General features: G+C 43.6%; 1 protein-coding gene across 5 annotated transcripts in view; it reads left to right on the top strand.

Annotated features, from left to right (window-relative positions):
- The first annotated feature begins 1,068 nt into the window (after positions 1-1,068).
- The window catches only part of rabl6b (RAB, member RAS oncogene family-like 6b), a 37,078-nt gene continuing 10,910 nt past the window's right edge, over positions 1,069-27,236 (top strand). For 2 of the 5 annotated variants that reach the window (XR_009787569.1, XM_061766375.1), the window contains exons 1-14: positions 1,069-1,227; positions 2,951-3,293; positions 3,609-3,743; positions 3,874-3,888; positions 4,111-4,158; positions 4,328-4,357; positions 4,731-4,783; positions 4,955-5,043; positions 9,075-9,215; positions 15,191-15,296; positions 15,418-15,521; positions 15,601-15,983; positions 18,430-18,571; positions 21,387-21,584. Coding sequence is in view for 4 of the 5 variants with exons in the window: in XM_061766375.1 (XP_061622359.1) it covers positions 3,164-3,293; positions 3,609-3,743; positions 3,874-3,888; positions 4,111-4,158; positions 4,328-4,357; positions 4,731-4,783; positions 4,955-5,043; positions 9,075-9,215; positions 15,191-15,296; positions 15,418-15,521; positions 15,601-15,983; positions 18,430-18,571; positions 21,387-21,584 (1,574 nt within the window). In the remaining variant the exon portion in view is untranslated. The remainder of the gene's footprint in view (positions 1,228-2,950; positions 3,294-3,608; positions 3,744-3,873; positions 3,889-4,110; positions 4,159-4,327; positions 4,358-4,730; positions 4,784-4,954; positions 5,044-9,074; positions 9,216-15,190; positions 15,297-15,417; positions 15,522-15,600; positions 15,984-18,429; positions 18,572-21,386; positions 21,585-27,236) is intronic. The other 3 variants (XM_061766376.1, XM_061766377.1, XM_061766378.1) reach the window with 3 other exon arrangements.

The following is a 27,236-nucleotide window of genomic DNA, read 5'->3' as shown; positions in this document are numbered from 1 at the left end:
TACCCGTAGGTGTGAATGTGACTGTGGATGGTTGTTTGTTTCTATGTGCTCTGCGATTGGCTGGCGACCGGTTCAGGGTGTACCCCGCCTCCTGCCCGGAGATAGCTGTGATGGACTCCAGCGGCCCGCGACCCTAGTGAGGATAAGTGGTAAAGAAAATGGATGGATATAATTATCGTGACATGCCTAATTGTGTATGAAATAAATCCAATCAAAGTAATTTAATAAGAATACTGTGCTTATGACTGAACGCGTATTTGGAGGTCGATCAGTAGAAAAGCATGTGTGCTTGCCGAAAAGTACGTTGCAATGAGGACACTAGATGGCTAGAGCTAAACCAGGCTGACAGGTGATGTTTGCTCTTTTCCTCTGCTGGCAGTTATGCTGTTCCTCCTCCACGCACCGAGCTTCATAGCCGGACACCCCAAGTGCTACTGAACCCTGCCAGGTGGAGAGATCTCGTGGTGTGGACTCCCAAGTCTCGTGATTGATAATGTAGCACTTCAAGGAGGGCTATAAGGAGGAGTATATAATGGCAATTATATAATGGCTATATAAAGTAGGATACCAACTTCAACGATGCGAGTCAGCTGGGGATTCCACCATTAGCTGGCTAGATAAGTGGATCTGTCCGATCTTGTCATTGCTGAATATTTACTAACTCTATCTTGTTTTCTTGGTAAATAAAGTGGGGAGGAATGGCTGATACATGACACATCGCAAGAGTAAAAAGGCCTCCATCAGCGAGTAGATGCAATGTTTTTAACGTTGTTTTTTTTCTTTTGAGGCGGGGAGAAAAAAATACTTTGTACATTTAAGTAAACAGCATGAGATAAAGAAGATATGCATTTTAAAAAATATAACAGAAATATTTTGACATCTTGGGTTTTGTTTTGCTTTGACAATATATCCTGGTTGTATGGGATTGACATTGTGTTGAACATTCCCGAAAAGACTGTTCAAATGGGGTAAGACTGCACGGGATTGGTTTAGGATGAGTTTTAATTTAGAAACACAAAAAGTGAAATTCCACCCCAGCACCATGCTCGTTTCCTACAAGCTTTATTGTGAAAGAGTAAAGGGAAGTCGAATGTATTTTACTCGCGCTTTTCGATGGATACGCGACACTAATATCTTTGCAAAGGAATGTAGCCGCAATATTGCTTTAGGGATGGATGTCTGATTAAATCAAGATGTCGGAACTGCACTTCCTCTTTTTTGATAACCGTGAGTATCCCCCCCCAAATTGCCACTAAGGAGTCGTTATCCAATGTACGACATCTGTCTGTCCGCAAAGGGAAGCTAAGCTAGTGCGGACTGTGTAGGTGGCATTTGTTGTTTGACCGGAGACTGAAGATAACGTTACCTATACTCAGAGGTTGATTAAAATCTGTCGTGGTTTGAGTAACGCTCGACCTTGACATACGCTTTACAATTCTAATCGTAATTGCCTCAAAATTCTAAAGTCTCCTAACGAGCTAACAGACCGGAAAGCTAATGCTAGGTGGTTACGTTGATAAGGAGATCTGCAGCGACATGGAATTTTAGAATGAAGTCATTCCAAAAATACAAAAGGGAAATTTGACATTACTAATGTAGTTATAATACGCACGCATACAGATGGGCTTCACGGATGATGTCACTGATCATGTCATAACGCACCACTGGAGCCGTTTCTAATGAATGAAGTGCCATATAAAGCTTAAAAAAAATAATCACTAAACATATCTAATTTAATCTGAAGATCACGTCTCAAACGAAAGTCTCTGGTTTATGTTTATATATATATATATATATAGCGGCCGACTGGTTAGAGCGTCAGCCTCACAGTTCTGAGGATCCGGGTTCAATCCTCGGCCCCGCCTGTGTGTGGAGTTTGCATGTTCTCCCCGTGCCTGCGTGGGTTTTCTCCGGGCACTCCGGTTTCCTCCCACATCCCAAAAACATGCCTGAATTGGAGACTCTAAATTGCCCGTAGGCATGACTGTGAGTGCGAATGGTTGTTTGTTCCTATGTGCCCTGCGATTGGCTGGCAACCAGTTCAGGGTGTACCCCGCCTCCTGCCCGATGACAGCTGGGATAGGCTCCAGCACGCCCGCGACCCTAGTGAGGAGAAGCGGCTCAGAAAATGGATGGATGGATATATATAAATACATAAATGTTGACATCATTTTAAAGAGGTGTTGGTTCATATTATTGGTTTGTACCTCGTTTTTAACCTGTAAGGGTAAATTTTCCATGCGATTACTTGCATAGTAATGTTGCATACTGTTCACAGAACAATTTACATGCATGCAATCAATGATGACGTCAGGGGAAGTTCAATGGTGTTTTGGGGGCTTCACTGCTTATCTCAAGGGCACCTCAACAGTCAGTGCTCAGGGTGCTTGCTGACTTGCAGTCCTCAAACAACCTGTCCCGATGTCCACTTTTAGTAGTTTTACTCTGTAAAATTACAAAATTATATTAGTATGAACTATATATTAGTGGTAGTTTTATTACATATAACATACATATTTCAAAATGTATCCATCCATCCATTTTCCGCTTTGTGATTATATTTTTAGCATTTTTATCCACCATTTTTATTTCCACCCATTCATTTTCTTTACCACTAATCCTAAAGGGTCACAGCTGACTGGGCAAGACGTGTGGACAGGGTACACCTAGGACTGGTCACATGTCAATCGCTGGACATCGAGAAATAAAAGTACTCACATTCACACCTATGGGCAATTTACAGTTAATTAATATATGTTTTAGGAATGTGGGTGGAAGACCGATTACCTGCAGAAACATCGCACATTCACAGCGAGCACATGCAAACTCCATATTTAATTATACTATTTAGTTATACTAATACCAATACTATATTATACAAATATTAACATCTGAAGGAATAGGCATTGCTCCTGATGTTTTCTGTTTTTTTTTCTTATCTCCCTCACAGATGACACTGTAAACAGAATGATGACCACCTCTGTTTTCAACTGGCCTGAAAACGCAACAGCTCAAATATAGTATAGCAGATCATACCAGATAAGAGTGTGGACAGTTAACAGTTAATTAAGACTCACTGTTGCAATTTTCCTTTAGTGTGTTGTGTAAAAATTAGATTCTGGAAAAGCCCACTGTCCACATAGGTTTCTGACAAATTAAAAACATGTTTTCGGCATTGAAAAAACTGGTGGGATCCGAGCCGGGTCAGCTCAGAGACAAGAACATTCCTGCTGGCCTGCAGTCCATGAACCAAAGTCTGCAAAGACGCTTCGCTAAAGGGGTGCAGTACAATAGTAAGCTTTCAAACAAACCTTTTCTATTTATAAACTAGACCTCCAACATGTCTGAGCAATCCTAATTTGAATCAGTACTAAATTGTATGCAAAGAGGAAGATTTCTTCATCTTCCTCTTAAAGTGTAAATGCACAGAAAAAAATAGGTACATTTAATAAGTCACAGTAACAATTTTTTAAAATACATTTTCATGTACATTTACTATTTAATAATACAAATGTCCATTCAAATGTAATCACCTTGGAGTTGATATTTAAACTCCTTCGTTAAATGTATTTTATAATGCAAAACTTTTTTCAATCCCCACTTTCAAGTGAAAATCGTCATCCGTGGCGATAGGAACACTGGAAAGAGTACTTTATGGTATCGACTGCAGGGCAAGAAGTTTGTGGAAGAGTACATCCCCACCCAGGAGATCCAAGCCACAAGTATCCATTGGAATTACAAAAGTAGGTGGCTTTTGTTATCTTTAAACAGCAAAGCCTAGTTCATTGTATCAATATGTACGTGGTTATTTATTTATTTATTTTGTTCACGTATACACATTTACATGTGCTGTTGCCTTTTTATTCATTCCAGTGGCTCCATATCAAGGTAAACTAGTTAGATTTAGCTTGAGTCTGGTACCCGTTCATTGTTAGCGTTTCTGTACTTAACAAAGCGCCTGTTCTTGTAGTGTTCTAAATAATAGAGCAATAACTGAATCTGTGTGAAAGTATCATCATAATCAGTTTGTTAGAATACATTTCCTCTCCAACACAGCACTTGGATAATTATATTCCCTTTTGTGTTCCTCATTTGCGTCATGTTTCTCAGCTACTGATGATGTGGTCAAGGTAGAGGTGTGGGACGTGGTCGACAAAGGTGAGTGGTGTCTCCAAAGCGTGTCATGGCATCAAGCTTTTGCTAAGTCTCACCTCATCACAACAGATCAAACTGCTGAATCTCATGACTTCATGTGTGGTTGTTGTAATGTGTCCTGTCCTCACTCATTCATTTCTTTTCTGAACCCTTTTCTGAGCACTCATCTCAGGCCAAAAATATCCTCTTCCTGAAGGTGTAGGTGAGCGCCACCGTAGTGTGTAGAAATTAACCCCTGTTGTGTGCAGTTGGTAGGGCACACCGTCCTCTACTTTTATCTGAGAATCAATATTCTCAAGGTGTGCTGCTAGGCTACACTCTTAAGTTTGGCTGTTTTATTTGCTGTGTTTAGATATTAGCCCTGATCATCTAAACATTGTGCAACCTTACTGACAGCAATGTTTATTTACATGAAGCATAATGTGTTAAAATGCTTCTGTGAGCTGCATTTCTGTAAGAAAAGTGTGTGCTGCTCTGCTTGCTCCACTCATGAACTACCCTAAAGCAGCAGACCGACGAGAAGAATACACTTTAATTCGTGTAAACCTCATGCTTCTGATTTCTTGATCTTTCAGGCAAAGGCAAAAAGCGTGGAGATAATTTGAAACTCGAGAATGAGCCGCAAGAGGTAATATCAGTCACATGACTGTCATGAGTTAAGAACAAATAGCTTACTCATTGGATGTGTGTTTCAGTGAGGGGAGGATGGGGGGGGGGGGGGGGGGGCTACCAGGCTGTTACCAATATCAAATAGAAGCATTTATTCATGTGTATTCATCCATGTATTTTTGTGTTGCAGTCAGATGAGGTAGCCCTTGATGCAGAGTTTCTAGATGTTTACAAGAATTGCAATGGCGTTATCATGATGTTTGACATTACCAAGCAGTGGTAAGAATCCTCTGCGTGTCATGTTATCTGTTCTGTAAGTGCTCATGCTACAATATGCATGGAGGTGGAGGGATTAAGTTTCACTGTTTTAACCTGGGTCTCTGGATATTATTCCAAAGGGATTCCTTTCAATAAGAAATGATAAAGTAAATATGGTATATTGTGTTGCAAGCAAATACGTTTAACAATTTTGAAAACATTCTAGCATCAATTCAACTGTGCATTTATGCTAACATATCTCCCATCATTCAGGCCTGAAATAGCTGGCAACTCAGACAATTTCATAAATCACATATTGAATATGTAGTAGGAGTAATAATAATAATAAATTAGAAGACTAGATAGTAATACACATAATAATAATAATACACAGTAATACACAATAATAATACACCATCATAATAATAGATACATTACTATTATTATAATACACATTATTATAATAATACACACAATAGTTACAATAATAATAATAATTTATAGTAGTCAATTGTGAGGCTGTAACTATCGGTTCCATCCATCCATCCATTCTCTACCGCTTATCCGGGTCGGGTCGCGGGGGCAGTAGCTTCAGCAGGGACGCCCAGACTTCCCTCTCCCCAGCCACTTCATCCAGCTCTTCCGGGGGGATCCCGAGGCGTTCCCAGGCCAGCCGAAGGATGTAGTCTCTCCAGCGTGTCCTGGGTCGTCCCCGGGGTCTCCTCCCGGTGGGACATGCCCGGAACACCTCACCAGGGAGGCGTCCGGGAGACATCCGCATCAGATGCCCCAGCCACCTCATCTGGCTCCTCTCAATGCGGAGGAGCAGCGGCTCTACTCTGAGATCCTCCCGGATGACCGAGCTTCTCACCCTATCTCTAAGGGAGAGCCCGGACACCCTGCGGAGGAAACTCATTTCGGCCGCTTGTATGCGGGATCTTGTTCTTTCGGTCACGACCCACAGCTCACGACCATAGGTGAGGGTAGGAACGAAGATCGAACGGTAAATTGAGAGCTTCGCCTTTCGGCTTAGCTCTTTCTTTACCACAACGGACCGATACAAAGTCTGCATCACTGCAGACGCTGCACCGATCCGCCTGTCGATCTCCCGTTCCATTCTTCCCTCACTCGTGAACAAGACCCCAAGATACTTGAATTCCTCCACTTGGGGCAGGATCTCATCCCCGACCTGGAGATGCCACCCTTTTCCGACTGAGGACCATGGTCTAAGATTTGGAGGTGCTGATTCTCATCCCAGCCGCTTCACACTCGGCTGCGAACTGCTCCAATGAAAGTTGGAGGTCACGGCTTGATGAAGCCAACAGAACCACATCATCTGCAAAAAGCAGAGATGCAATACTGAGGCCACCAAACCGGACCCCCTCTACGCCTCGGCTGCGCCTAGAAATTCTGTCCATAAAAGTTATGAACAGAATCGGCGACAAAGGGCAGCCTTGGCGGAGTCCAACCCTCACCGGGAACGAGTCCGACTTCCTGCCGGATATGCGGACCAAACTCTGACTCCGGTCGTACAGGGACCGAACAGCCCGTATCAGGGGGTTCGGTACCCCATACTCCCGAAGCACTCTCCACAGGACTCCCCGAGGGACACGGTCGAACGCCTTCTCCAAGTCCACAAAACACATGTAGACTGGTTGGGCGTACTCCCATGCACCCTCGAGGACCCTGCCGAGGGTGTAGAGCTGGTCCACTGTTCCACGGCCAGGACGAAAACCACACTGCTCCTCCTGAATCTGAGATTCGACTTCCCGACGGACCCTCCTCTCCAGCACCCCTGAATAGACCTTACCAGGGAGGCTGAGCAGTGTGATCCCCCTGTAGTTGGAACACACCCTCCGGTCCCCCTTCTTAAAAAGGGGGACCACCACCCCAGAGGCACTGTCCCCGATGTCCACGCGATGTTGCAGAGGCGTGTCAACCAGGACAGCCCCACAACATCCAGAGCCTTTAGGAACTCCGGGCGAATCTCATCCACCCCCGGGGCCCTGCCACCACGGAGCTTTTTAACTACCTTGGTGACCTCAAACCCAGAGATAGGAGAGCCCGCCTCAGAGAACCCACACTCTGCTTCCCCATGGGAAGGCGTGTTGGTGGAATTGAGGAGGTCTTCGAAGTATTCTCCCCACCGACTCACAACGTCCCGAGTCGAGGTCAACAGCGCCCCATCCCCACTATACACAGTGTTGGTGGTGCACTGCTTTCCTCTCCTGAGACGTCGGATGGTGGACCAGAATTTCCTCGAAGCCGTCCGGAAGTCTTTCTCCATGGCCTCACCGAACTCCTCCCATGCCCGGGTTTTTGCTTCAGCGACCACCAGAGCTGCATTCCGCTTGGCCAGCCGGTACCCATCAGCTGCCTCAGGAGTCCCACAGGCCTGAAAGGCACGATAGGACTCCTTCTTCAGCTTGACGGCATCCCTCACCGTTGGTGTCCACCAACGGGTTCGGGGATTGCCGCCACGACAGGCACCGACCACCTTACGGCCACAGCTCCGGTCGGCCGCCTCAGCAATGGAGGCGCGGAACATGGTCCACTCGGACTCGATGTCCCCCGCCTCCCCCGGAACATGAGCAAAGTTCTGTCGGAGGTGGGAGTTGAAACTCCTTCTGACAGGGGATTCTGCCAGACATTCCCAGCAGACCCTCACAATACGTTTGGGCCTGCCACGTCGGACCGGCATCTTCCCCCACCATCGGAGCCAACTCACCACCTGGTGGTGATTAGTTGACAGCTCCGCCCCTCTCTTCACCCGAGTGTCCAAGACATGCGGCCGCAAGTCCGATGACACGACCACAAAGTCGATCATCGAACTGCGACCTAGGGTGTCCTGGTGCCAAGTGCACGTGTGGACACCCTTATGCTTGAACATGGTGTTCGTTATGGACAATCCGTGACGAGCACAGAAGTCCAATAACAGAACACCGCTCGGGTTCTGATCGGGGGGGCTGTTCCTCCCAATCGCGCCCTTCCAGGTCTCACTGTCATTGCCCACGTGAGCATTGAAGTCCCCCAACAGAACAATGGAGTCCCCAGCGGGAGCGCTCTCCAGCACCCCCTCCAAGAACTCCAAAAAGGGTGGGTACTCTGAACTGCTGTTTGGTGCATAGGCACAAACAACAGTCAGGACCCGTCCCCCCACCCGAAGGCGGAGGGAGGCTACCCTCTCGTCCACCGGGGTGAACCCCAACGTACAGGCGCCGAGCCGGGGGGCAATAAGTATACCCACACCTGCTCGGCGCCTCTCAACATGGGCAACTCCAGAGTGGAAGAGAGTCCAACCCCTCTCGAGAGGACTGGTACCAGAGCCCAAGGTGTGTGTAGAGGCGAGTCCGACTATATCGAGTCGGAACTTCTCGACCTCACACACCAGCTCGGGCTCCTTCCCTGCCAGAGAGGTGACATTCCACGTCCCTAGAGCCAGCTTCTGTAGCCAGGGATTGGATCGCCAAGGTCCCCGCCTTCGGCCACCGCCCAGCTCACACTGCACCCGACCCCTATGGCCCCTCCCACAGGTGGTGAGCCCATGGGAAGGGGGACCCACGTTACCCTTTCGGGCTGTGCCCGGCCGGGCCCCATGGGTGCAGGCCCGGCCACCAGGCGCTCGCCTTCGAGCCCCACCACCAGGGTAACTATCGGTTATTTTTTAGAATTGTTTATTCAATTGATTATTTCATCAATTAAATGAATAATGATAAAAATGTTTGCATTAAAGTTTATTTACATCCTTTTTTACGATTACTGACTGTCGCACTATCCTGACATGCCAGATGAGTTATGAACAGTACACTACGTTGCTCCTTTGTGAGATTACCAGCCAACTACATTTAGTTCAAATGGGCCCTGTGCAAAGAAGCTGCTGAATTTTCCTATTCATTGACTACGTGTGGATGAAACAAATGCAGTCTAATTGCAAAACTGCTCCTCAAAGAAAAAAAGTTCTTTAGAGCATTGCAGTTTAAGTTCTGACTGGGTCTGTTTGATTGGTGAATTTTCTTTAATTATACTGAGAAGTGTCCCTAATATGTTTTCAGGACATTTAACTACATCTTAAGGGAACTTCCCAAAGTGCCCACTCATGTACCAGTGTGTGTGCTGGGAAACCATAGAGACATGGGTGAGCATCGGGTCATCCTGCCTGATGACATAAGGGAGCTGATTGCTGGACTGAACAGGTAAATATCATATCAGACCAAATGTCACAGCTCCCTAACACTTGACAAAAGCATCAATCCAGAAAGGGGAAATTATAGGAATCTGGATGAACAACGAAATCCAGAGCAAAAAGATTTAGACAAAATAGTATGCATATTATGTGTGTGTGCGCAGGCACCAGTGAATGCTTATGTTGCTATGGACTCTGTAAACCACAGGAGTTAAACATATGACCATGGAGCCAAAACAGGCCCCACTAGGGTGTTCAATCTGGCCGGCAGGATTCATTAGAAAGTGAATATATACTGGAGCGACTCTGCAGTTATACACTTTATTGCCAAAAGTATTTACTCACCTGCCTTGTCTCACTTGATTTTATGTGCTATCCCATTTTAAATCCATATGGTTGATGCTGGTCTAACTTTTGCAGCTTTAATAGGTTCAACTCTTGTGGGAAGGCTTTCAACAATGTTTAGGAGTGAGTTTTTGGGAATTTTTGTCCATTCTTCCAGGAGTATATTTATGACACACGTTGATGTTGGACGAGAAGGCCTGGTTCACTATCCACTCGAAATCACCCCAAAAGTGTTCTGTCAGGTTGAGGGCAGGACTCTGTGCAGGCCAGTCAAGTTCATCCATACCAAATTCTCTCATCCATGTCCTTATGGATCTTGCTTTGTGCACTGGTGCACAGACATGTTGGAAAAGGAAGGGGTAGTCCCCAAACTGTTTGGCTGTTCAAAATCTTCCTGGTATGCTGAAGCATTCAGAGTTCCTTTCACTGGAGCTTAGGGGCTAATATTTTGGACATTTCCAACTTTGTGGGAACAGTTTGGAGATGGTCCCTTCATGTTCCAACATGACTGTGCATCATAAAGACATGGATGAGAGAGTTCGATGTGGATGAACTTGACTGGCCTGGACAATACTGACCTCAACCCCATAGAACACTTTTGGCTTAAATAGAGTGAAGACTGAAAGCCAGGCCTTCTCTTCCAACATCAGTGCGTAACCTCACAAATGCGCTTCTGGAAAAATGGTCATACATTCCCATAAACACCTCCTAAACCTTGTAGAAAACCTTCCTAGAAGACTTTAAGATGTTATGACTGCAGAGGGTGGACCGATGTCATATTGAACCCTATGGATTAAGAATCACTCCTCATCACTGAAGCAAAGCAAAGCAAATTTATTTATATAGCGCATTTCATACACAAGGTAACTTAATGTGCTTTACATGATAACAAACATTTAAAAACAAAGAAAAAAACAGCTTGTAAATATTTTAAAAAAAGAGGGGGAAAAACAACACAATACCTACCATGAAGCACAGTGGTGGCAGTATCATGCTTTGGGGCTGTTTTTCACACCGCATTTGGCAACGTTCAAGCTGCTGTTGAATGTCCTATTCATTGTGGATGTACTGCAGGGCTATAGACTCACTTTTTGCACTAGTTCCACTGATGCGCCCATTTTTTTCTTGGATACATCAGAATGTCCTTTTTTTAATTTTTTTATTTGTATTTATTTAACCTGTCCTGTTCATCTGCATGGCCTTGCAGAATGGTGGATCTCTATGCCTTTGTGCTGGAACAGTTTTACAGAGTTTGAAATACTGCCTCTGCTTATTTTAAAAATTTTCAATCATTCTGATGTTTATTGAAAATGCAGCTGGAGAGAAAATGATTTTAGGGGACAGAGAGAGGGACAGAGTGGACAAGGGGTGAAAACCACAGCAAAACAATAGTGAGACAGTCTAGATATTTGAACACAAGTAACATTACAACAGTCATTTGTAGATTGGAGGTGGGGGGAGACACCCGGTGAGGACATGCAATAACTAACCAAGAGAACCAGATAAGAGAGGACAAAAAAAGGGCAGGACAGGATGTGGGAAAATGAACAAGGCAGTGCTACTGTCGAGTGGGATTCTTTTCTTTAGCGTCTAAAAACCTGTAATAACCTGTGAGTTGATATGTTAGTATAACTTGTGTTGTTATTAGTGATCCCTGCACAAGTAATTAAAGTATATAGTGATTCTATCAAACTTAATAGTGAATGAACACCATATCACATGCATGTTAGTCAACTGGTGTACGGAGTTGCTGAGCCGGCATATCGATCCCCAAAGGATAGGAGAATATATGTAGTGCATTAAAAATCTGCGGGAGAGAAGCATGGCGGGCCAGAGAGCAGGCTGGAGTGCCGGGACACCTGGCCAAGTGTCCTCCCCAGCCTGACCCTGCCCCTCCCCCACAGACGGGTGTATGATGCATTAAAACTGGAGGACCGGTAGAGCAGTGAAGGGGGGCGACCAGACCGGAAACCACCACAGATATGTCAGCACCAGCACCATACCTGATGCCAGTCCCCAGGGGACCCTGAATGAGATATGAGTGTGCCCAATGTGCAGAGTATGTAGAGTGTGAGTATTAAAAAATGTGCAGAGTGTGTGAAGAGAGGCTAGACTCCTGCGGGTCCAGCCTGGCCCGACTGGTTGGCAGATCACAGAGAAGAGGAAGGAAGAGAGACTTGAAGGGAGGGCATATCAACCTGACAGTCTGGGAAGATTTTGCTGCTGACTGCAACAGATGGAGAGAGCTGTTGTCAAGTCGAAGTTGAAAAGAAGGGCAGCAGAGAGAAGAGCAACAGATGATGAAAAAGCAGCAAAACCAACTAAGAGCAACTCAAAACCTCCACTTACAAAGACTGCAACAAGAACTGCAGATCTCAGATTGGACTGTATAGTCACCAAAGACATTGCAAGCCAGCATGACCTGTACCAGTGCATAAATCCATTGATGCCAACAACAACAATTAGGCCAACACCAACAATTAGGCCACTCACCTAGGAGTGTCACTATAAAAAATTTTTTAGGATGGTATATTTGCCCAGAAATGATCACAATAACGATAGTATCGTCGTGGCGCGGCATGTGCAGAGGGCGGCTGACGTGACGTGAGGCCGAGTTGTGGTCTACTCAGCAGGGAAAGCCTCCTGACTTCCTTGTACGCTGCTGTCAGCACTTATGGGCATATGTCGGCAATTGCGCCTCCGCGGTGCTGTTGTCCTTGCGTGCTGCTGTGTGACTCACTGAGCAAGTGCAGTGTGAAAAGGCCTTAAGTCAAGGTGGAGAAAATTATGTACAGTTCCAAATAGAAGTCAGTGTTAGCACAAAACCATGAGTGGTTCAATAATGCCAGAAAAAGCCTACTAGAACATCAGAACTTTATTTGAAGTAAATAAGAGGCACTTTTCCCATTTAACATAAGTTTGAATGTGAGTGGTTAATTCTAAACACATCCCCATAATTTTTGTTGTTTCCTTTTACTTACCTCTCTAAAATATTTTTTTTACAGTTGAGTTCTACGGGTTATGGATCACATTAAGGATGGCAAATTTTTTCTAAATGATTTATTTTAGTATAATTTTTTTAATCCCAAAAACATGGCATTCGAACAAGTGTGTATATATCCACTCTTATGTATTTTCCAATGTATAATGTTTATACATTTACAGAGACTTATACATTTAGAATAGTTCTCACTTTAGTACAGTTTGGGAGTCAATTTATATTTTTCTTAAGTGCGATACTATATTCTTATGTGCAATGCTATAGTCGTTCTAGTTTCAAATACCACTGACTTTGTATAGAATCACTGTGATTAGTTCTAATCATATATGCAAATCACTCGCCTTTCGGTGCAATTCACCGTTTTGAACTCAAAATAGGCCATTTACGTCAATCGTATAGATCCGATGAGTTTTTCCTGGAAGGGGGGGGGGGGGGGGGGGGGGGTCGCCGTCGCTGATGTCATAGGCTGTTTCGTACTCCTTGAACACTGGCAGCTAAGATCCATTGCACACATTCACCCTCCACACACAGATGTAATTATGAATATTACTCCGCAGCGGACGAATATGCGGCCTGAGGTTGCGCCTGTGCGGTCGGGACCTGGTTTGGGTAAGTCACAGCAGTTGACGAGACCAGAAAAAAAAACTTCAGCCGCTTCTGTTGTTAAGAAGTAACAGTACTTTTACTCCATTACAATGATCTAAATGTCGCTTGCTACTTTTATTTATCAATTATTGCTTATTTATCATCTATTTCGTGTGCGGGACTTCGACTTCTGCATCGGGTGCTGTTTGCGCCAATCCAGTTTAAGTGCGAGTGACCTTTCAGTCTAGTTCACCAATCAAACGACACAAGAAAGTCACATGACCTCACACAATGTCTTCCATTGGGCTTCCTGGACATAGGTATTAACACTAGATAAGCCAGCTCCGCTGATTGCCGTGCGTCTGTGGCAGCCGTGTTGGTAAGGTCGTCGTTACCACGAAGGCAACGGCGCGCTACTCGTGTTTACATTTAGACGAACAAAAACAGCAGCTTTCATGTATTGTAGTTTTTGTTTGGCACTGTCTGCCCAAACGTGGATATTTGAGCTCACTTATAACATGAGAAAACACCCTGCAATAAATTGCAGATGTTTTTGGGGAGTTTTGACTGTGCATACACTCACACACATCATCTGAATTTGCACATTCACATTTTATTTTGTAAATTCTTTTTTTTTAATCGATGTTCATGCTGTGGTTAAAAAAATAAAATAAAAAATCAGAAGTTACTCACTATTTACTCAGTACTTTCACTTCATACTCTTTACTCTTAAGTATTTTTTTGGAGGACTACTTTTTACTTTTACTTGAGTCACATTATTACTCAGCACTCAGAAACAGTACTCTTACTTGAGGACAATGTTTGGCTACCCACATCTGGAGCGGACATCCTCTCTTGCTACTCTTACGTTTAAGGAACAGTTTTTGCTCATCAGATCAGCCCGTGTCGTATTCTAATTATAATCTTAAATCTTTTATGTCAACCTGTACTTGAGTGATGTAAATAAATGTTTTTCTGCTTGAAGAAAATGTATTTTTCGTTATTGTACTCTTCAGACTTTCAGATTCCTTAATTTATCCATCCATTTTCTGAGATGCTTCTCCTCACTAGGGTCACGGGCGTGCTGGAGCCTATCCCAGCTATCATCGGGCTGAGGCGGGGTACACCCTGAACTGGTTGCCAGCCAATCACAGGGCACATACAAACAAACAACCATTCGCACTCACATTCACACCTGCGGGAAATTTAGAGTCTCCAATTAATGCATGTTTTTGGGATGTGGGAGGAAACCGGAGTGCCCGGAGAAAATCCCCGCAGGCACGGGGAGAACACGCAAACTCCACACAGGCAGGGCCGGGGATTGAATCCCGGTCCTCAGAACTGTGAGGCTGACGCTCTAACCAGTCGTCCACCGTGCCGCTTGCTTAATTTATGTTAAACTATGGTGGCCCGGGGGATCCCCCCAAAACCCTCCTACAATGTTTTTTTTTTTGGTCACCTTTTTCATGCCTTTGGTGTTTGCATGTCTGTGTAATGCACACATGTAGGTAATAAAATGAATCAAATTGCACATTTTAGATAGATAGTTCATTACATGTACTACTTCTAATGTACTTACTTTGCATAAAAACAAAGTGATATAATAATAGATAGGACCTAGCGCTTTTCACAATACTCAGTCGCTTTACAGAAAAATACATAAATAAATGCATGTCTAGGAATAAGTAATAGGGACAAGGGGAGGTAATAAACACCATCTTATTGTTATTTATACTATATTAATTTTGCTATGATTTACTGGTTAGGCCCACTTGATATCAAATTAGGCTGAACTACAATGATTTTGACCCCCTGCTTGTAAACTGGTGGTTCCAGGGATTTTTGTTAAGGTTTTACTGCCTTCTAGTGGAGAATGGTAATGCACTTGGTGGAGCTATTTTGCAAAAACGGGTAAAACCTCCTCTTAAAGCTCCTCTTATAAGTATCTATGATTTACATGACACGATCAAATGTTATACACTGTCTACTAAAAACACAAACATACTGCACTTTGAATTTTGAAAGCCCCATATACAAATCATTGTGTTTTTCAGACCAATGGGATCCTCTTACATCCACTATGCTGAATCTTCTATGAAGAATGGCTTTGGCTTAAAATACCTGCACAGATTTTTTAACATCCCCTTCCTACAACTACAGGTCATCTTCACTCCTTACTTGCTGTTATTAGTATAAATGATTTGATCATGATTCTTTATTTATTTATTTATTTGTTTTTTTTAAATTCCAGATGTTATTCGTTGTGATTTTTTATTTGCAGAGAGAGACCCTTCTGAGGCAACTGGAGACAAACCAGTTGGACATGGATGCCACCCTAGAAGAGCTTTGTGTACAGCAGGAGACAGAAGATCAAAATTATGAAATGTACAATATCTCTGCCTCACCCATCTCATGTTATTGTTATTGATAATGTCATTTTTGTAACTTATTTTAATTTCTCTAGTTTCCTGGAGAACTTAGACTCCCGCAGTAAGGGCTATGGCTCACCTGGTCCAGCAAACGGTCAGAGTCCTTCCTCAGGGTCCCAGTCCCCCATTGTTCCTCCAAGTGGTGCCTCCACGGGAAGTTCCAGCCCGAGCACACCTCAACCCCCAATTCCCTCCCAGCCACTCCCACAGTCCCCCTCTGTGTCGGCTCACTCGGCTCCAGCTCTCGCTGCAGCCGTTGGCAGAACAACCTCGCCTTCAGCTGAATTAAAGTCTTCAGCTCAATCCCCAGAGCACCTCCAGTCCTCTGTCACACCCGTGTCAGCCCCCCAGAAACGCAGCTTCATGTCTCGATGGTTTGGCTCATCGCCTGTCCCTGAGACTTCTGTTAGTGCATCAGGTATGACTCCTCTTCACACTGAAAAATACTCTTTAGGGGGACTGTTTTCACAGTCTTGTTCTTGTTTCCAAGTTGTATTCAAGTTTGTTTAGTCATTTTTCCGTGGATGAAAAGCTTAAAGAACATATTTGAAGACTTGAAATGCAATACAGTTGGCCAGCTGCTAAGATGCTGGCACTGCGAGATCTGATGGAACTAAGTTGAAAATTGGAAAATAGGACTTTGTATGCTTTTTTTCAATGGACTAACCTGTGTGCGTGTGTATCTATACCATTGATATAAAATGTCCACACACCCCTGTTCAAATGTGAGGATTTAGTGGTATGTTGAGAATATATTTTTTTTGGAATGGGAATTTAAAATAAAAAACTGAGATAATGTGGTTGCACAAGTATGCACACCCTCTTATACAGGTACATCTCAATAAATTAGAATAATGTAAAAAGCTTAATTAAGTTAGTTAGCTAGCTTTCTTAAGTTAGGTAGTTAAATTCAAAAAGGAAAACTGGCATTATAGAGATGCACTACACACACTCAGAGTGACGTACTGGTATTTAATTTTTTTTGTAATACAGATGAATAATTTTTATTATAGCTTACAGCAAATAAAAACCCCAAACCACCATCTCTAGAAAATAGAACATAATGTAACAAAAAAATAAATAAATCACAAAACAATGAAAATAATTTTTATATCGAAGTTAGGCAAGAATTTGCCCTCTGAAAAATATTTTCCCAAGTGTTTAATGAAGCTGTATAATGTACAGTATGACTACTGAAATAAATGGCCATTTCTTCCATATTCAAATTTATTGAGCTGTACCTGTAAATGGGGAAGTGGTTGTGTTCAGAATTAACCAATCACATTTCAACTCATGTTAAAAATTAGTCAGCACACAACTTTCACAATTAAAGTACCTCTGATTAACCCCAACAAGTTCATTTTTGGCTTTCTAGCAGAAGCCTGAAGGTTTTGTGCTCACACTGACTGGTATTTGGAACTGCTCATAATTCCCTCCACCTTAACTTCAGCCACAGTTCCAGCTGAAGAAAAGCAGCCCCGAAGCATGATGCTGCCATCACCATGCTTCTATTTAAGTATGGTTGGCGTCAAACATACCTCTTGAAATTATGGCCAAAACGTCAAAAAGTTAAACCTTGGTTTCCTCCGACTGTGACACATGATTTCAAACATGCTTTTGGAATATTTCTAGTGTGTTTTGGCAAAATTTATACAGGCTTGGGTGTTTTTCTTTTTAAGATGAGCCTTCTGTTTTGCCACCCTACCCCACTGCCCAGATATACTGTATGAACAAGACTGGAAATTTTTGGTCACATGTACTAAACAGCCAGTAATTGCCAGACATTTCTGTAACTCTTTCTATGTTGCGGTCTGCCTCTTTGCAGCCTCCCTAACCATATTTCTTCTTGTCTTCATTTTGGAGTGATGTCCAGTCCTTGGTAATGTCACTGTTATTGCCATATTTCTTCACTGTGTTCGACTGTATATTTTTAAGACCTTGAAAAATCTTTTGTACCCTTTTCCTGACTGATACCTTTGAACAATGAGATGCTGCTGATGCTGTGGAAGCTCACTGTGGCTTGTGCTATAACATGTGACTAAAGAAAAATGCAGGAAAAGCCTACTAGAACATCCGAACTTTGGGTGGTTAATCAGAGGCGTTTTAAATGGTGGCAGTTGTGTGCTGACTCCCATTTCACATGAGTTTGAATGATAGGTGGATGCCACAAATACAATAAATTTGCCATAATGTTAATATAATATTGTTTATCCATCCATCCATTTTCTGAGCCGCTTCTCCTCACTAGGGTCGCGGGCGTGCTGGAGCCCATCCCAACCGTCATCGGGCAGGAGGCGGGGTAGACCCTGAACTGGTTGCCAGCCAATCACAGGGCACATATAAACAAACAACCAATCATTCGCACTCACATTCACACCTACGGGCAATTTAGAGTCTCCAATTAATGCATGTTTTTGGGATGTGGGAGGAAACCGGAGTGCCCGGAGAAAACCCATGCAGGCACAGGGAGAACATGCAAACTCCACACAGGCGGGACCGGGGATTGAACCCGGGTCCTCAGAACTGTGAGGCCGACGCTCTAACCAGTCGGCCACCGTGCCGCCATAATATTGTTTATTATTTATTATTATAGTGACTGGGCTAAGTAGCCTGAGCTGTTGAGAATTTCAAAGACAGGAAAATACTCACAGGAGTTAGGGGTACTGCGATTGGCTGGCGACCAGTTCAGGGTGTACCCCGGCTTTCACCCAGAGTCAGCTGGGATAGGCGACCCTAGTGACGATAAGCGGTACAGAGAATGGATGGATAGATGGACTAGGGGGATGGACTTTTAACATTAGCAACAATGAGAAAAGATTGTAATTTTTATCGTGATTACTAGTTAGCTGCAATGTTTTCCTCAGATGACCTACCTGCATCAGTGTGTCCTACTTTAGTACAAAGTGTGGATGACTTTGTGCCAGATGATAGACTGGACAAGAGTTTCCTAGAGGACAGTTTGCCCTTAAAGACAAAAGTGCCTCAAACAGTTGTGGACAGCGACAGGTGGGTAATTATAAATTGTTTCTTTTTTTGTATTAGTTGTGATGGAATCTATGCATGATGATTTTCATAACATTTATTTTATTTTTGTTATTGTTTTCTATTATTTTTAAAAATGCATTATTGCACTTTTACAGTAGTGTGAAAAAGTGTTTGCCTTCTTGCAGATTTATTTTTTGCATGTTTGTCACACTTAAATGTTTACCATCATAAAACAAATGTAAGTATTAGTCAAAGACAACACAAGTAAACACAAAATGCAATTTTTAAATGTTTTTTTTATTATTAATGGAGGAAAAAATATCCAAACCTACATGGCCCTGTGTGAAAATGTGTTGGCCCCTAAACCTAATAAGTGGTTGGGTTACCCTTAGCAGCAACAACTCCAGTCAAGCATTTGTGATAACTTGCAATGAGTCTCTTACAGCCCTGTGGATGACTTTTGGCCCCTCATCTTTGCAGAATTGTTGTAATTCAGCAACATTGGAGGGTTTTCAAGCATGAACTTCCTTTTTAAGGTCATGGCACACCATCTCAATAGGATTCAGGTCAGGAGTTTGACGAGGGCAGTCCAAACTCTTCGTTTTGTTTTTCTTCAGCTATTCCAGAGGTGGACTTGCTAGTGTGTTTTCGATCATTGTCCTGCTGCAGAACCCAAGTTCGTTTCAGCTTGAGGTAACGAGTAGATGGCCGGACATTCTCCTTTTGGATTTTTTTGGTAGACAGCAGAATTCATGGTTCCATTTATCATACATTCTTCTTCCAGGTCCTGAAGCAGCAAAACAGCCCCTTACCATCACACTACCACCACCGTATTTTACTTTTGGTATGATGTTCTTTTCCTGAATGCTGTGCTACTTTTAAAACAGATGGAATCAGAATCAGAATCATCTTTATTTGCCAAGTATGTCCAAAAAACACACAAGTAATTTGTCTCCGGTAGTTGGAGCCGCTCTAGTACGAAAACAGACAGTCAATTGACAGAGAACAATTTTGAGACATAAAGACATTGACAAAAAAAAACAAAAAAAAAAAACAGTCACTTAGCAGTAAAGGGTTGCTAGTTATCTGGTAATGCCGGTACATTTTTTTTTTGACAATTGTGCAAAAAGATGCAGAGTCCTCTAGCACTTAGAGCAGTTCGAATGAGTAATATTGCAATAGTCCGGTGCAATGACCATTGTGCAAAGGGCGCCGAGACTTCAAGGAGTGTGTGCGGTTTAAAGTGACGAGTAGTGCGATAATCTGGGACAATGTTGGTTGTGCAAATGTTCCAGATACTCCTCAATCAGTGTGCAAATGGAGCAGATGCTACTCTGGCATGAGTGGCCAGTATTGGTCAACAACAGATATGCAAATAGTGCAGCGTGGCGAGACAACTACAGTGAGTGCACGAGTAATGTATAATTGGCCCCACAGAAATGTGACAACGAACTCAAGTCAAAAAATTGCCAGCATGTTGTAATGGAAATGTAGGTTAGGTGTTTAAGAAGTTGATCGCAAGAGGGAAGAAGCTGTTGGAATGTCTGCTAGTTCTAGTTTGCATTGATCGGTAGCGTCTACCTGAGGGAAGGAGCTGGTGACCGGGATGCGGAGGGTCCGAGAGGATTTTGCACGCTCTTGTCTTAGTTCTGGCAGCGTGCAAGTCCTCAGGGGTGGGTAGGGGGGTACCAACAATCCTTTCAGCAGTTTTTATTGTGAAGGTGAGACACACACCTTCCAAAAAGTTCAACTTTTGTCTCGTCAGACCGCAGAGTATTTTCCCAAAAGTCTTGGGTATCATCAAGATGTCTTCTGGCAAAATTGAGAAAACCCTTAATGTTCTTTATGCTCAGCAGTGTTTTTTGTCTTGTAATTCTGCCATGCAGGACATTTTTGCCCAGTCTCTTTCTTATGGTGGAGTCATGAACACTGACCTTAACTGAGGCAAGTGAGGCCTGCAGTTCTTTGGATGTTGTTGTGGGGTCTTTTGTGACCTCTTGGATGAGTTGTCGCTGCGCTCCTGGGGTAATTTTGGTCGGCCAGCCACTCCTGGGAAGGTTCACCACTGTTCTATGTTTTCGCCATTTGTGGATAATGGCTCTCACTGTGGTTCACTGGAGTCCCAAAGCTTAAGAAATGGCTTTATAACACCTTATCCAGATTGATAGATCTCAGTTACTTTCTTTCTCATTTATTCCTGAATTTCTTTAGATCTCAGCATGATGTCTCGCTTTTGAGGATCTTTTGGTGTACTTGACTTTGTCAGGCAGGTCTTATTCAAGTGATTTCTTGTCTGAGAACAGGTGTGGTAGTGTCAGGCCTGAGTGTGGCTAGAAAAATTGAACTCGGGTATGATAAACCACAGTTATGCTTTAACAGGGGGGGGGGCTTTTTTCACAAAGGGCCATGTAGGTTTGGATTTCCTTTCCTCCCCTAACAATGAAAACGATAATTTAAAAACTGTATTTTGTTTTTACTTGTTATCTTTTCCTAATACTTATTTTTCTTATGATGGGAAACATTTAAGTGTCACAAACAAAAAAGAAATCAAGAAGGGAGCAAACACTTTTTCACACGACTGTATTTAGCAACTTCATTTGGTATTCAGTACCAGCACAATTTAAGGGATCAAATGTGGATGAGCTGCATCGCAAAATATGCTTCTGCAAAGATATTCCTGTTTTTATTGACCCTGCTTGAAGGTATTATGATATTACAGTATGTACATTATACATGAATATCACGTCTAAGTATTACACGGAGCATGTTTACACAGCTACATAGACACACACAATACAATATATACTGTGTATGTTGTTTATTTTTTCTATCTTAGTGATTTTGAAGACAGAGGAAACCCAATGGTGTCTGGTTTCCAGGATGAGCTTGATCCTGATGACACAGAGCCCAATCTTCCACTGCCTAAAATGCTGCCTCCCAGAAAAGATATCCCTTTGACCAGTGATGAGGAGGAGCAAACGCTTCCTTCTGTGAAAAAGGACCAGGACCTGGACAGTGAACCTGAACTGAAAACGTAAGTTTTGACACTTCACCAGATGTGTGTTGAATGGATTAATGCGTGTTATTACAGATTATCAGAATCATCTTTATTTGCAAAGTATGTCCAAAAACACACAAGGAATTTGTCTCCGGTAGTTGGAGCCGCTCTAGTACGACAACAGACAGTCAATTGACAGAGAACAATTTTGAGACATAACGACATTGACAAAAAAAAGGGCAGTAAAGGGTTGCTAGTTATCTGGTAATGCCGGTACATTTTTTTTTTGACAATTGTGCAAAAAGATGCAGAGTCCTCTAGCACTTAGAGCAGTTCGAATGACGAATATTGCAATAGTCCGGTGCATTGACCATTGTGCAAAGGGCGCCGAGACTTCAAGGAGTGTATGCGGTTTAAAGTGACGAGTAGTGCGATAATCTGGGACAATGTTGGTTGTGCAAATGTTGCAGATTCTCCTCAATCAGTGTGCAAATGGAGCAGATGCTACTCTGGCATGAGTGGCCAGTATATGCAAATAGTGCAGCATGGCGAGACAACTACAGTGAGTGCACGAGTAATGTATGATTGGCCCCACAGAAATGTGACAACGAACTCAAGTAAAAAAATTGCCAGCATGTTGTAATTGAATTGTAGGTTAGGTGTTTAAGAAGTTGATCGCAAGAGGGAAGAAGCTGTTGGAATGTCTGCTAGTTCTAGTTTGCATTGATCGGTAGCGCCTCCCTGAGGGAAGGAGCTGGAAGAGCTGGTGACCGGGATGCGCAGGGTCCGAGAGGATTTTGCACGATCTTGTCTTAGTTCTGGCAGCGTGCAAGTCCTCAATGGTGGGTAGGAGGGTACCGACAATCCTTTCAGCAGTTTTGATTGTCCGTTGTAGTTGGAGTTTGTCCTTTTTTGTAGCAGCACCAAACCAGACTGTGATGGAAGAACACAGGACTGATTTGATGACCGCTGTGTAGAACTGTCTCAGCAGCTCCGGTGGCAGGCCGTGCTTTCTCAGAAGCCGCAGGAAGTACATCCTCTGCTGGGCCTTTTTGAGGACGGAGTTGATGTTGGTCGCCCACTTCAGGTCCTGAGAGACTGTAATTCCCAGGAAGTTGAAGGTCTCGACGGTTGACACAAGGCAGCTGGACAACGTGAGGGGCAGCTGTGGCGAAGGATGCCTCCTGAAGTCCACGATCATCTCGACAGTCTTGAGCGTGTTCAGCTCCAGGTTGTGTCGGCCGCACCACAGCTCCAGCCGCTCCGCTTCCTGTCGATATGCAGACTCGTCACCGTCCTTGATGAGGCCGATGACAGTGGTGTCATCTGCAAACTTCAGGAGTTTGACAGTCGGGTGCGCTGAGGTGCAGTCGTTCGTGTAGAGAGAGAAGAGCAGCGGAGAGAGGACACAACCTTGGGGCACCCAAGTCCTGATGCTGTGTGTGGATGAGGTGGTCTCTCCCAGACTCACCTGCTGAGTCCTGCTCGTCAGGAAGCTGTAAATCCACTGGCAGATGGCAGGTGAGACGCTGAGCTGGAGAAGCTTGGAGGAAAGGAGTTCAGGGACGATGGTGTTGAATGCTGAGCTGAAGTCCACGAACAGGATTTTTTGCTTTTAAATCAGTATTGTTGTTAATGTTATAATTTCCTCTCTCGTTTTCTGTTAAATAGTTTTTCTTTATTCTGTGATATGAATCCTCCTGGGTCTGAAATAAAAAATAAAGAACTGCAAGACTAGCCTGGTTTATATGGAGCCTTCTATTCCGATTAATAATCGGTTTACAAGCCCAAACCCAGTGAAAATGCTCTAAATAAACACCTCAATCAAAATAAACAGGCCAAATCCGAAAGGAATTTCATTCAGTTTTACAGGGGTGGTATATTCCTTTTGCCAAACCGATCAGAAGTACATTTTCACTATGTACACCGTAATTCGGATTAGAGCCGGGAAAAGCGCTGTCTGCGCATGATTCATCTGGACGTAAATGTGTGGTGACGCCATCGTTTCTGTACGGAATCAGGCAGCTCCCGACGAACTTGTATGCAACGGAGATCTTGTTTTCAACTACTTATGTTTTTTTTTTTTTTATCAAGCGTTGTTTTTTAAATAAACGTATAAAAACAATACCAACTATTGTGCGGAATAGACGACGGACCACCATCTTGATAAATGACGTTTACACACGCCGTGCGCATTTGTTGTTCCAATTAAATGTAGTGCACATCATGTATACACCTGATTGGAATAGATCATTTCACATGTAAACAGTTGACCAGAGATCTCCAATCGGAATGATTTCAATCAGAATGACAAAAAAAGTCTCCATTTAAACCAGGCTAGTATGGGAGGTTGGTCCGTCAATCACCTGTCACCCTTCACCTGTCAATCAAATATATGTTGATGTTCGCTGTAGTCAACTACTGGCTGAATAACGTGTGCCACTGAGGTTATGCTTAATAAACAGTTAAAGTGCAACCAAGCTAATTTTCAGAATCAGAATCATCTTTATCTACCAAGTATGTCCAAAAAACACACAAGGAATTTGTCTCCGGTAATTGGTTTCAGAATCAGAATCATCTTTATTTGCCAAGTATGTCCAAAAAACACACAAGGAATTTGTCTCCGGTAATTGGAGCCGCTCTAGTACGACAACAGACAATTGACAGAGAACACTTTTGAGACATTGACCAAAAAAAAAAAACAGTCACTGAGCAATAAAGGGTTGCTTGTTATCTGGTAATGCAGGTACATTTTATTTATTTATTTATTTATTTTTTGGGGACAATTGTCCAAAAAGATGCAGACTCCTCTAACACTTTGAGCAGTTCAAACGACTAATATTGCAATAGTCCGGTGCAATGACCATTGTGCAAAGGGCGCCGAGACTTCAACCGAGCATGCAAAGACTGAGAACAATATAGTACTGAATTGTTGAGATATGGCTTAAAACTCATTTTCACCTTCTTAATGTTCCTGATTTTGTGGGTGAGGCTAAAAACTAGCCCTGTGACATCATGGGCCTGGGGCGTATACCCTGCTGTATAAAAACCAAGCATCCTTATTCCATGCATTGACCAGTCGGTGGAATTGCACTTCCTTATTCATAAATAACTTCACCCAGTTCTGCCCACAACTTTAAAAAATACATCTTCCCTGAAGTGTAATGTGTTTTGTGTTTTTTGGGCAACGTGTCTTTCCATCTGGCACCCATGCACGTTGTGTTGCAAGGCAGCGGTGAAATGGAAGAGATCCGCAGCCCATTGCCAGCGGTTAGAGAAGCCGCTGGAGGCCCAGCGCAACAGCGTAGTGCTCTTAGCCTCACAGCCTCAGGTGGAGGGAAAAATTAATCCAGAAGGACGAGATGGTCGCGTGGCTTTGGCTGCTTATGGAGCACCATTCTGTGGCCAGAGAACTGCGTTGTCCGCTGAATTTTAACGGAAGGAAAATTGTCCTGGCGGTGTAGTTTGAGGTCATTATGAGAGACTCAGAGACTGGTGCTGGAAAGGAGCCGTGAGAGAAGGAAGGTGGTACTTGTGTTTGTTTGACAGGGAGGCTGGATTTTCTGAGCTCTCAGCGAAACGCCCACAGCATCTGCAAGCTGAGACATTCCTTCGAATGTCGCAATTCTTGACCATTTTGAAGCCTGATTTCACATACACGCAATTTTTTTATTCATTCATTCTTGGTCAGGCTTGTTAACAAGACTCTTCTCTGTGATGTGTCAAATTCACAAGACATTATTCTCTCCTGTTTGGTTGTACTTTAACATTCCGTGCTTGTGTTAATTGGGTACTAACACAGACACACACACACACACACACACACAAAACAACTTGGAGAGGCGCTGATGTTTTAAACGACTTCACCGTGGTGGAGCGAGCTGTTTAGATCCTTAGCTCGCTAATTCATTAGCTTGCAGGCTAGCGAACATAATAAACAGTTAACTTTCCCCTATGTGTTAATTGGGGACTAACACACACAACAACTTGCAGTGAAGCACTGATGTTTTTTTAAACGACATCACCGTGGTGGAGTGACCTGTTTAGCTTCTTAACTCACTAGCTCGCAGGCTAGCTTGTTAGCTCACGAGCTAGCTCATTAGCTTGCAGGCTAGAGAACACATCAAACAGCTAACTTTACCTAAAGTGTCTCTATTGTGTAAATCTACACGCTGCACATGGAGCAAGGCTGTGGAGTATTGGACGGAGCCAACACTGGCAAGAGTGTACGGGTCCGCCAGCATTCCATGAGCCCACTTGCGACTAATGACACAGCTGTCCTACTCTGTTGGGTCACTGTGTGATCCGCACGCCAGCTCACCACAACAACGACAATTTATCGAGTCCGGAAAAACTATCGTGTCCATTTTATTTATCGAACGATAAGTCGATGTAATAATTATCGTGACGGGCCTATTGATTAACAATTAGAATCTAGTTCTACGATCTACATCATTGACAATAGTTGTACAACCCCAATTCCAATGAAGTTGGGACGTTGTGTTAAACATAAATAAAAACAGAATACAATGATTTGCAAATCATGTTCAACCTATATTTAATTGAATACACTACAAAGACAAGCTATTTAATGTTGACTGTTTTAGCAAATAATCATTAGCTTAGAATTTTATGGTTGCAACATGTTTACCACTGTGTTACATCACCTTTTCTTTTAACAACATTCAATAAACGTTTGGGAACTGAGGACACTAATTGTTGAAGCTTTGTAGGTGGAATTCTTTCCCATTCTAGCTTGATGTACAGCTTCAACGGGGTCTCCGTTGTCGTATTTTACGCTTCATAATGCGCCACGCATTTTCAATGGGAGACAGGTCTGGACTGCAGGTAGGCCAGTCTCGTACCAGCACTCTTTTACTACGAAGCCACGCTGTCGTAACACGTGCAGAATGTGGTTTGGCATTGTCTTGCTGAAATAAGCAGGGGCGTCCATGAAAATGATGTGCTTGGATGGCAGCATATGTTTCTCCAAAACCTGTATGTACCTTTCAGCATTAACGGTGCCTTCACAGATGTGTAAGTTACCCATGCCTTTGGCACTAACACAGCCCCATATAATCACAGATGCTGGCTTTTGAACTTTGCGTCCATAACAGTCCGGATGCTTCTTTTCCTCTTTGGGCCGGAGGACACGACGTCCACAATTTCCAAAAACAATTTGAAAAGAGAGAAGACGGCGGTGTTTCTGGATGTTGTTGATAAATGGCTTTTGCTTTGCATAGTAGAGTTTCAAGTTGCACTTACGGCTGTAACGCCGAACTGTATTTACTGACATTGGTTTCTGAAGGGCGGCACGGTGGCCGACTGGTTAGAGCGTCAGCGTCACAGTTCTGGGGAGCGGGGTTCAATCCCCGGTCCCGCCTGTGTGGAGTTTGCATCTTCTCCCCGTGCCTGCGTGGGTTTTCTCCGGGCACTCCGGTTTACTCCCACATCCCAAAAACATGCATTAATTGGGGACTCTAAATTGCCCGTAGGTGTGAATGTGAGTGCGAATGTTGTTTGTTTGTATGTGCCCTGCGATTGGCTGGCAACCAGTTCAGGGTGTACCCCGCCTCCTGCCCGATGAAAGCTGGGATAGGCTCCAGCACGCCCGCGACCCTAGTAAGGAGAAGCGGCTCAGAAAATGGATGGATGGATGGATGGTTTCTGAAGTGCTCCTGAGCCGAT

This window comes from Phyllopteryx taeniolatus, chromosome 3, assembly GCF_024500385.1.
Source record: "Phyllopteryx taeniolatus isolate TA_2022b chromosome 3, UOR_Ptae_1.2, whole genome shotgun sequence".
In the NCBI taxonomy this organism is placed as follows: Eukaryota; Metazoa; Chordata; class Actinopteri; order Syngnathiformes; family Syngnathidae; genus Phyllopteryx; species Phyllopteryx taeniolatus.
Note: the sequence above shows the minus strand (reverse complement) of the source record. Positions and strands in the feature narration are given on the sequence as shown.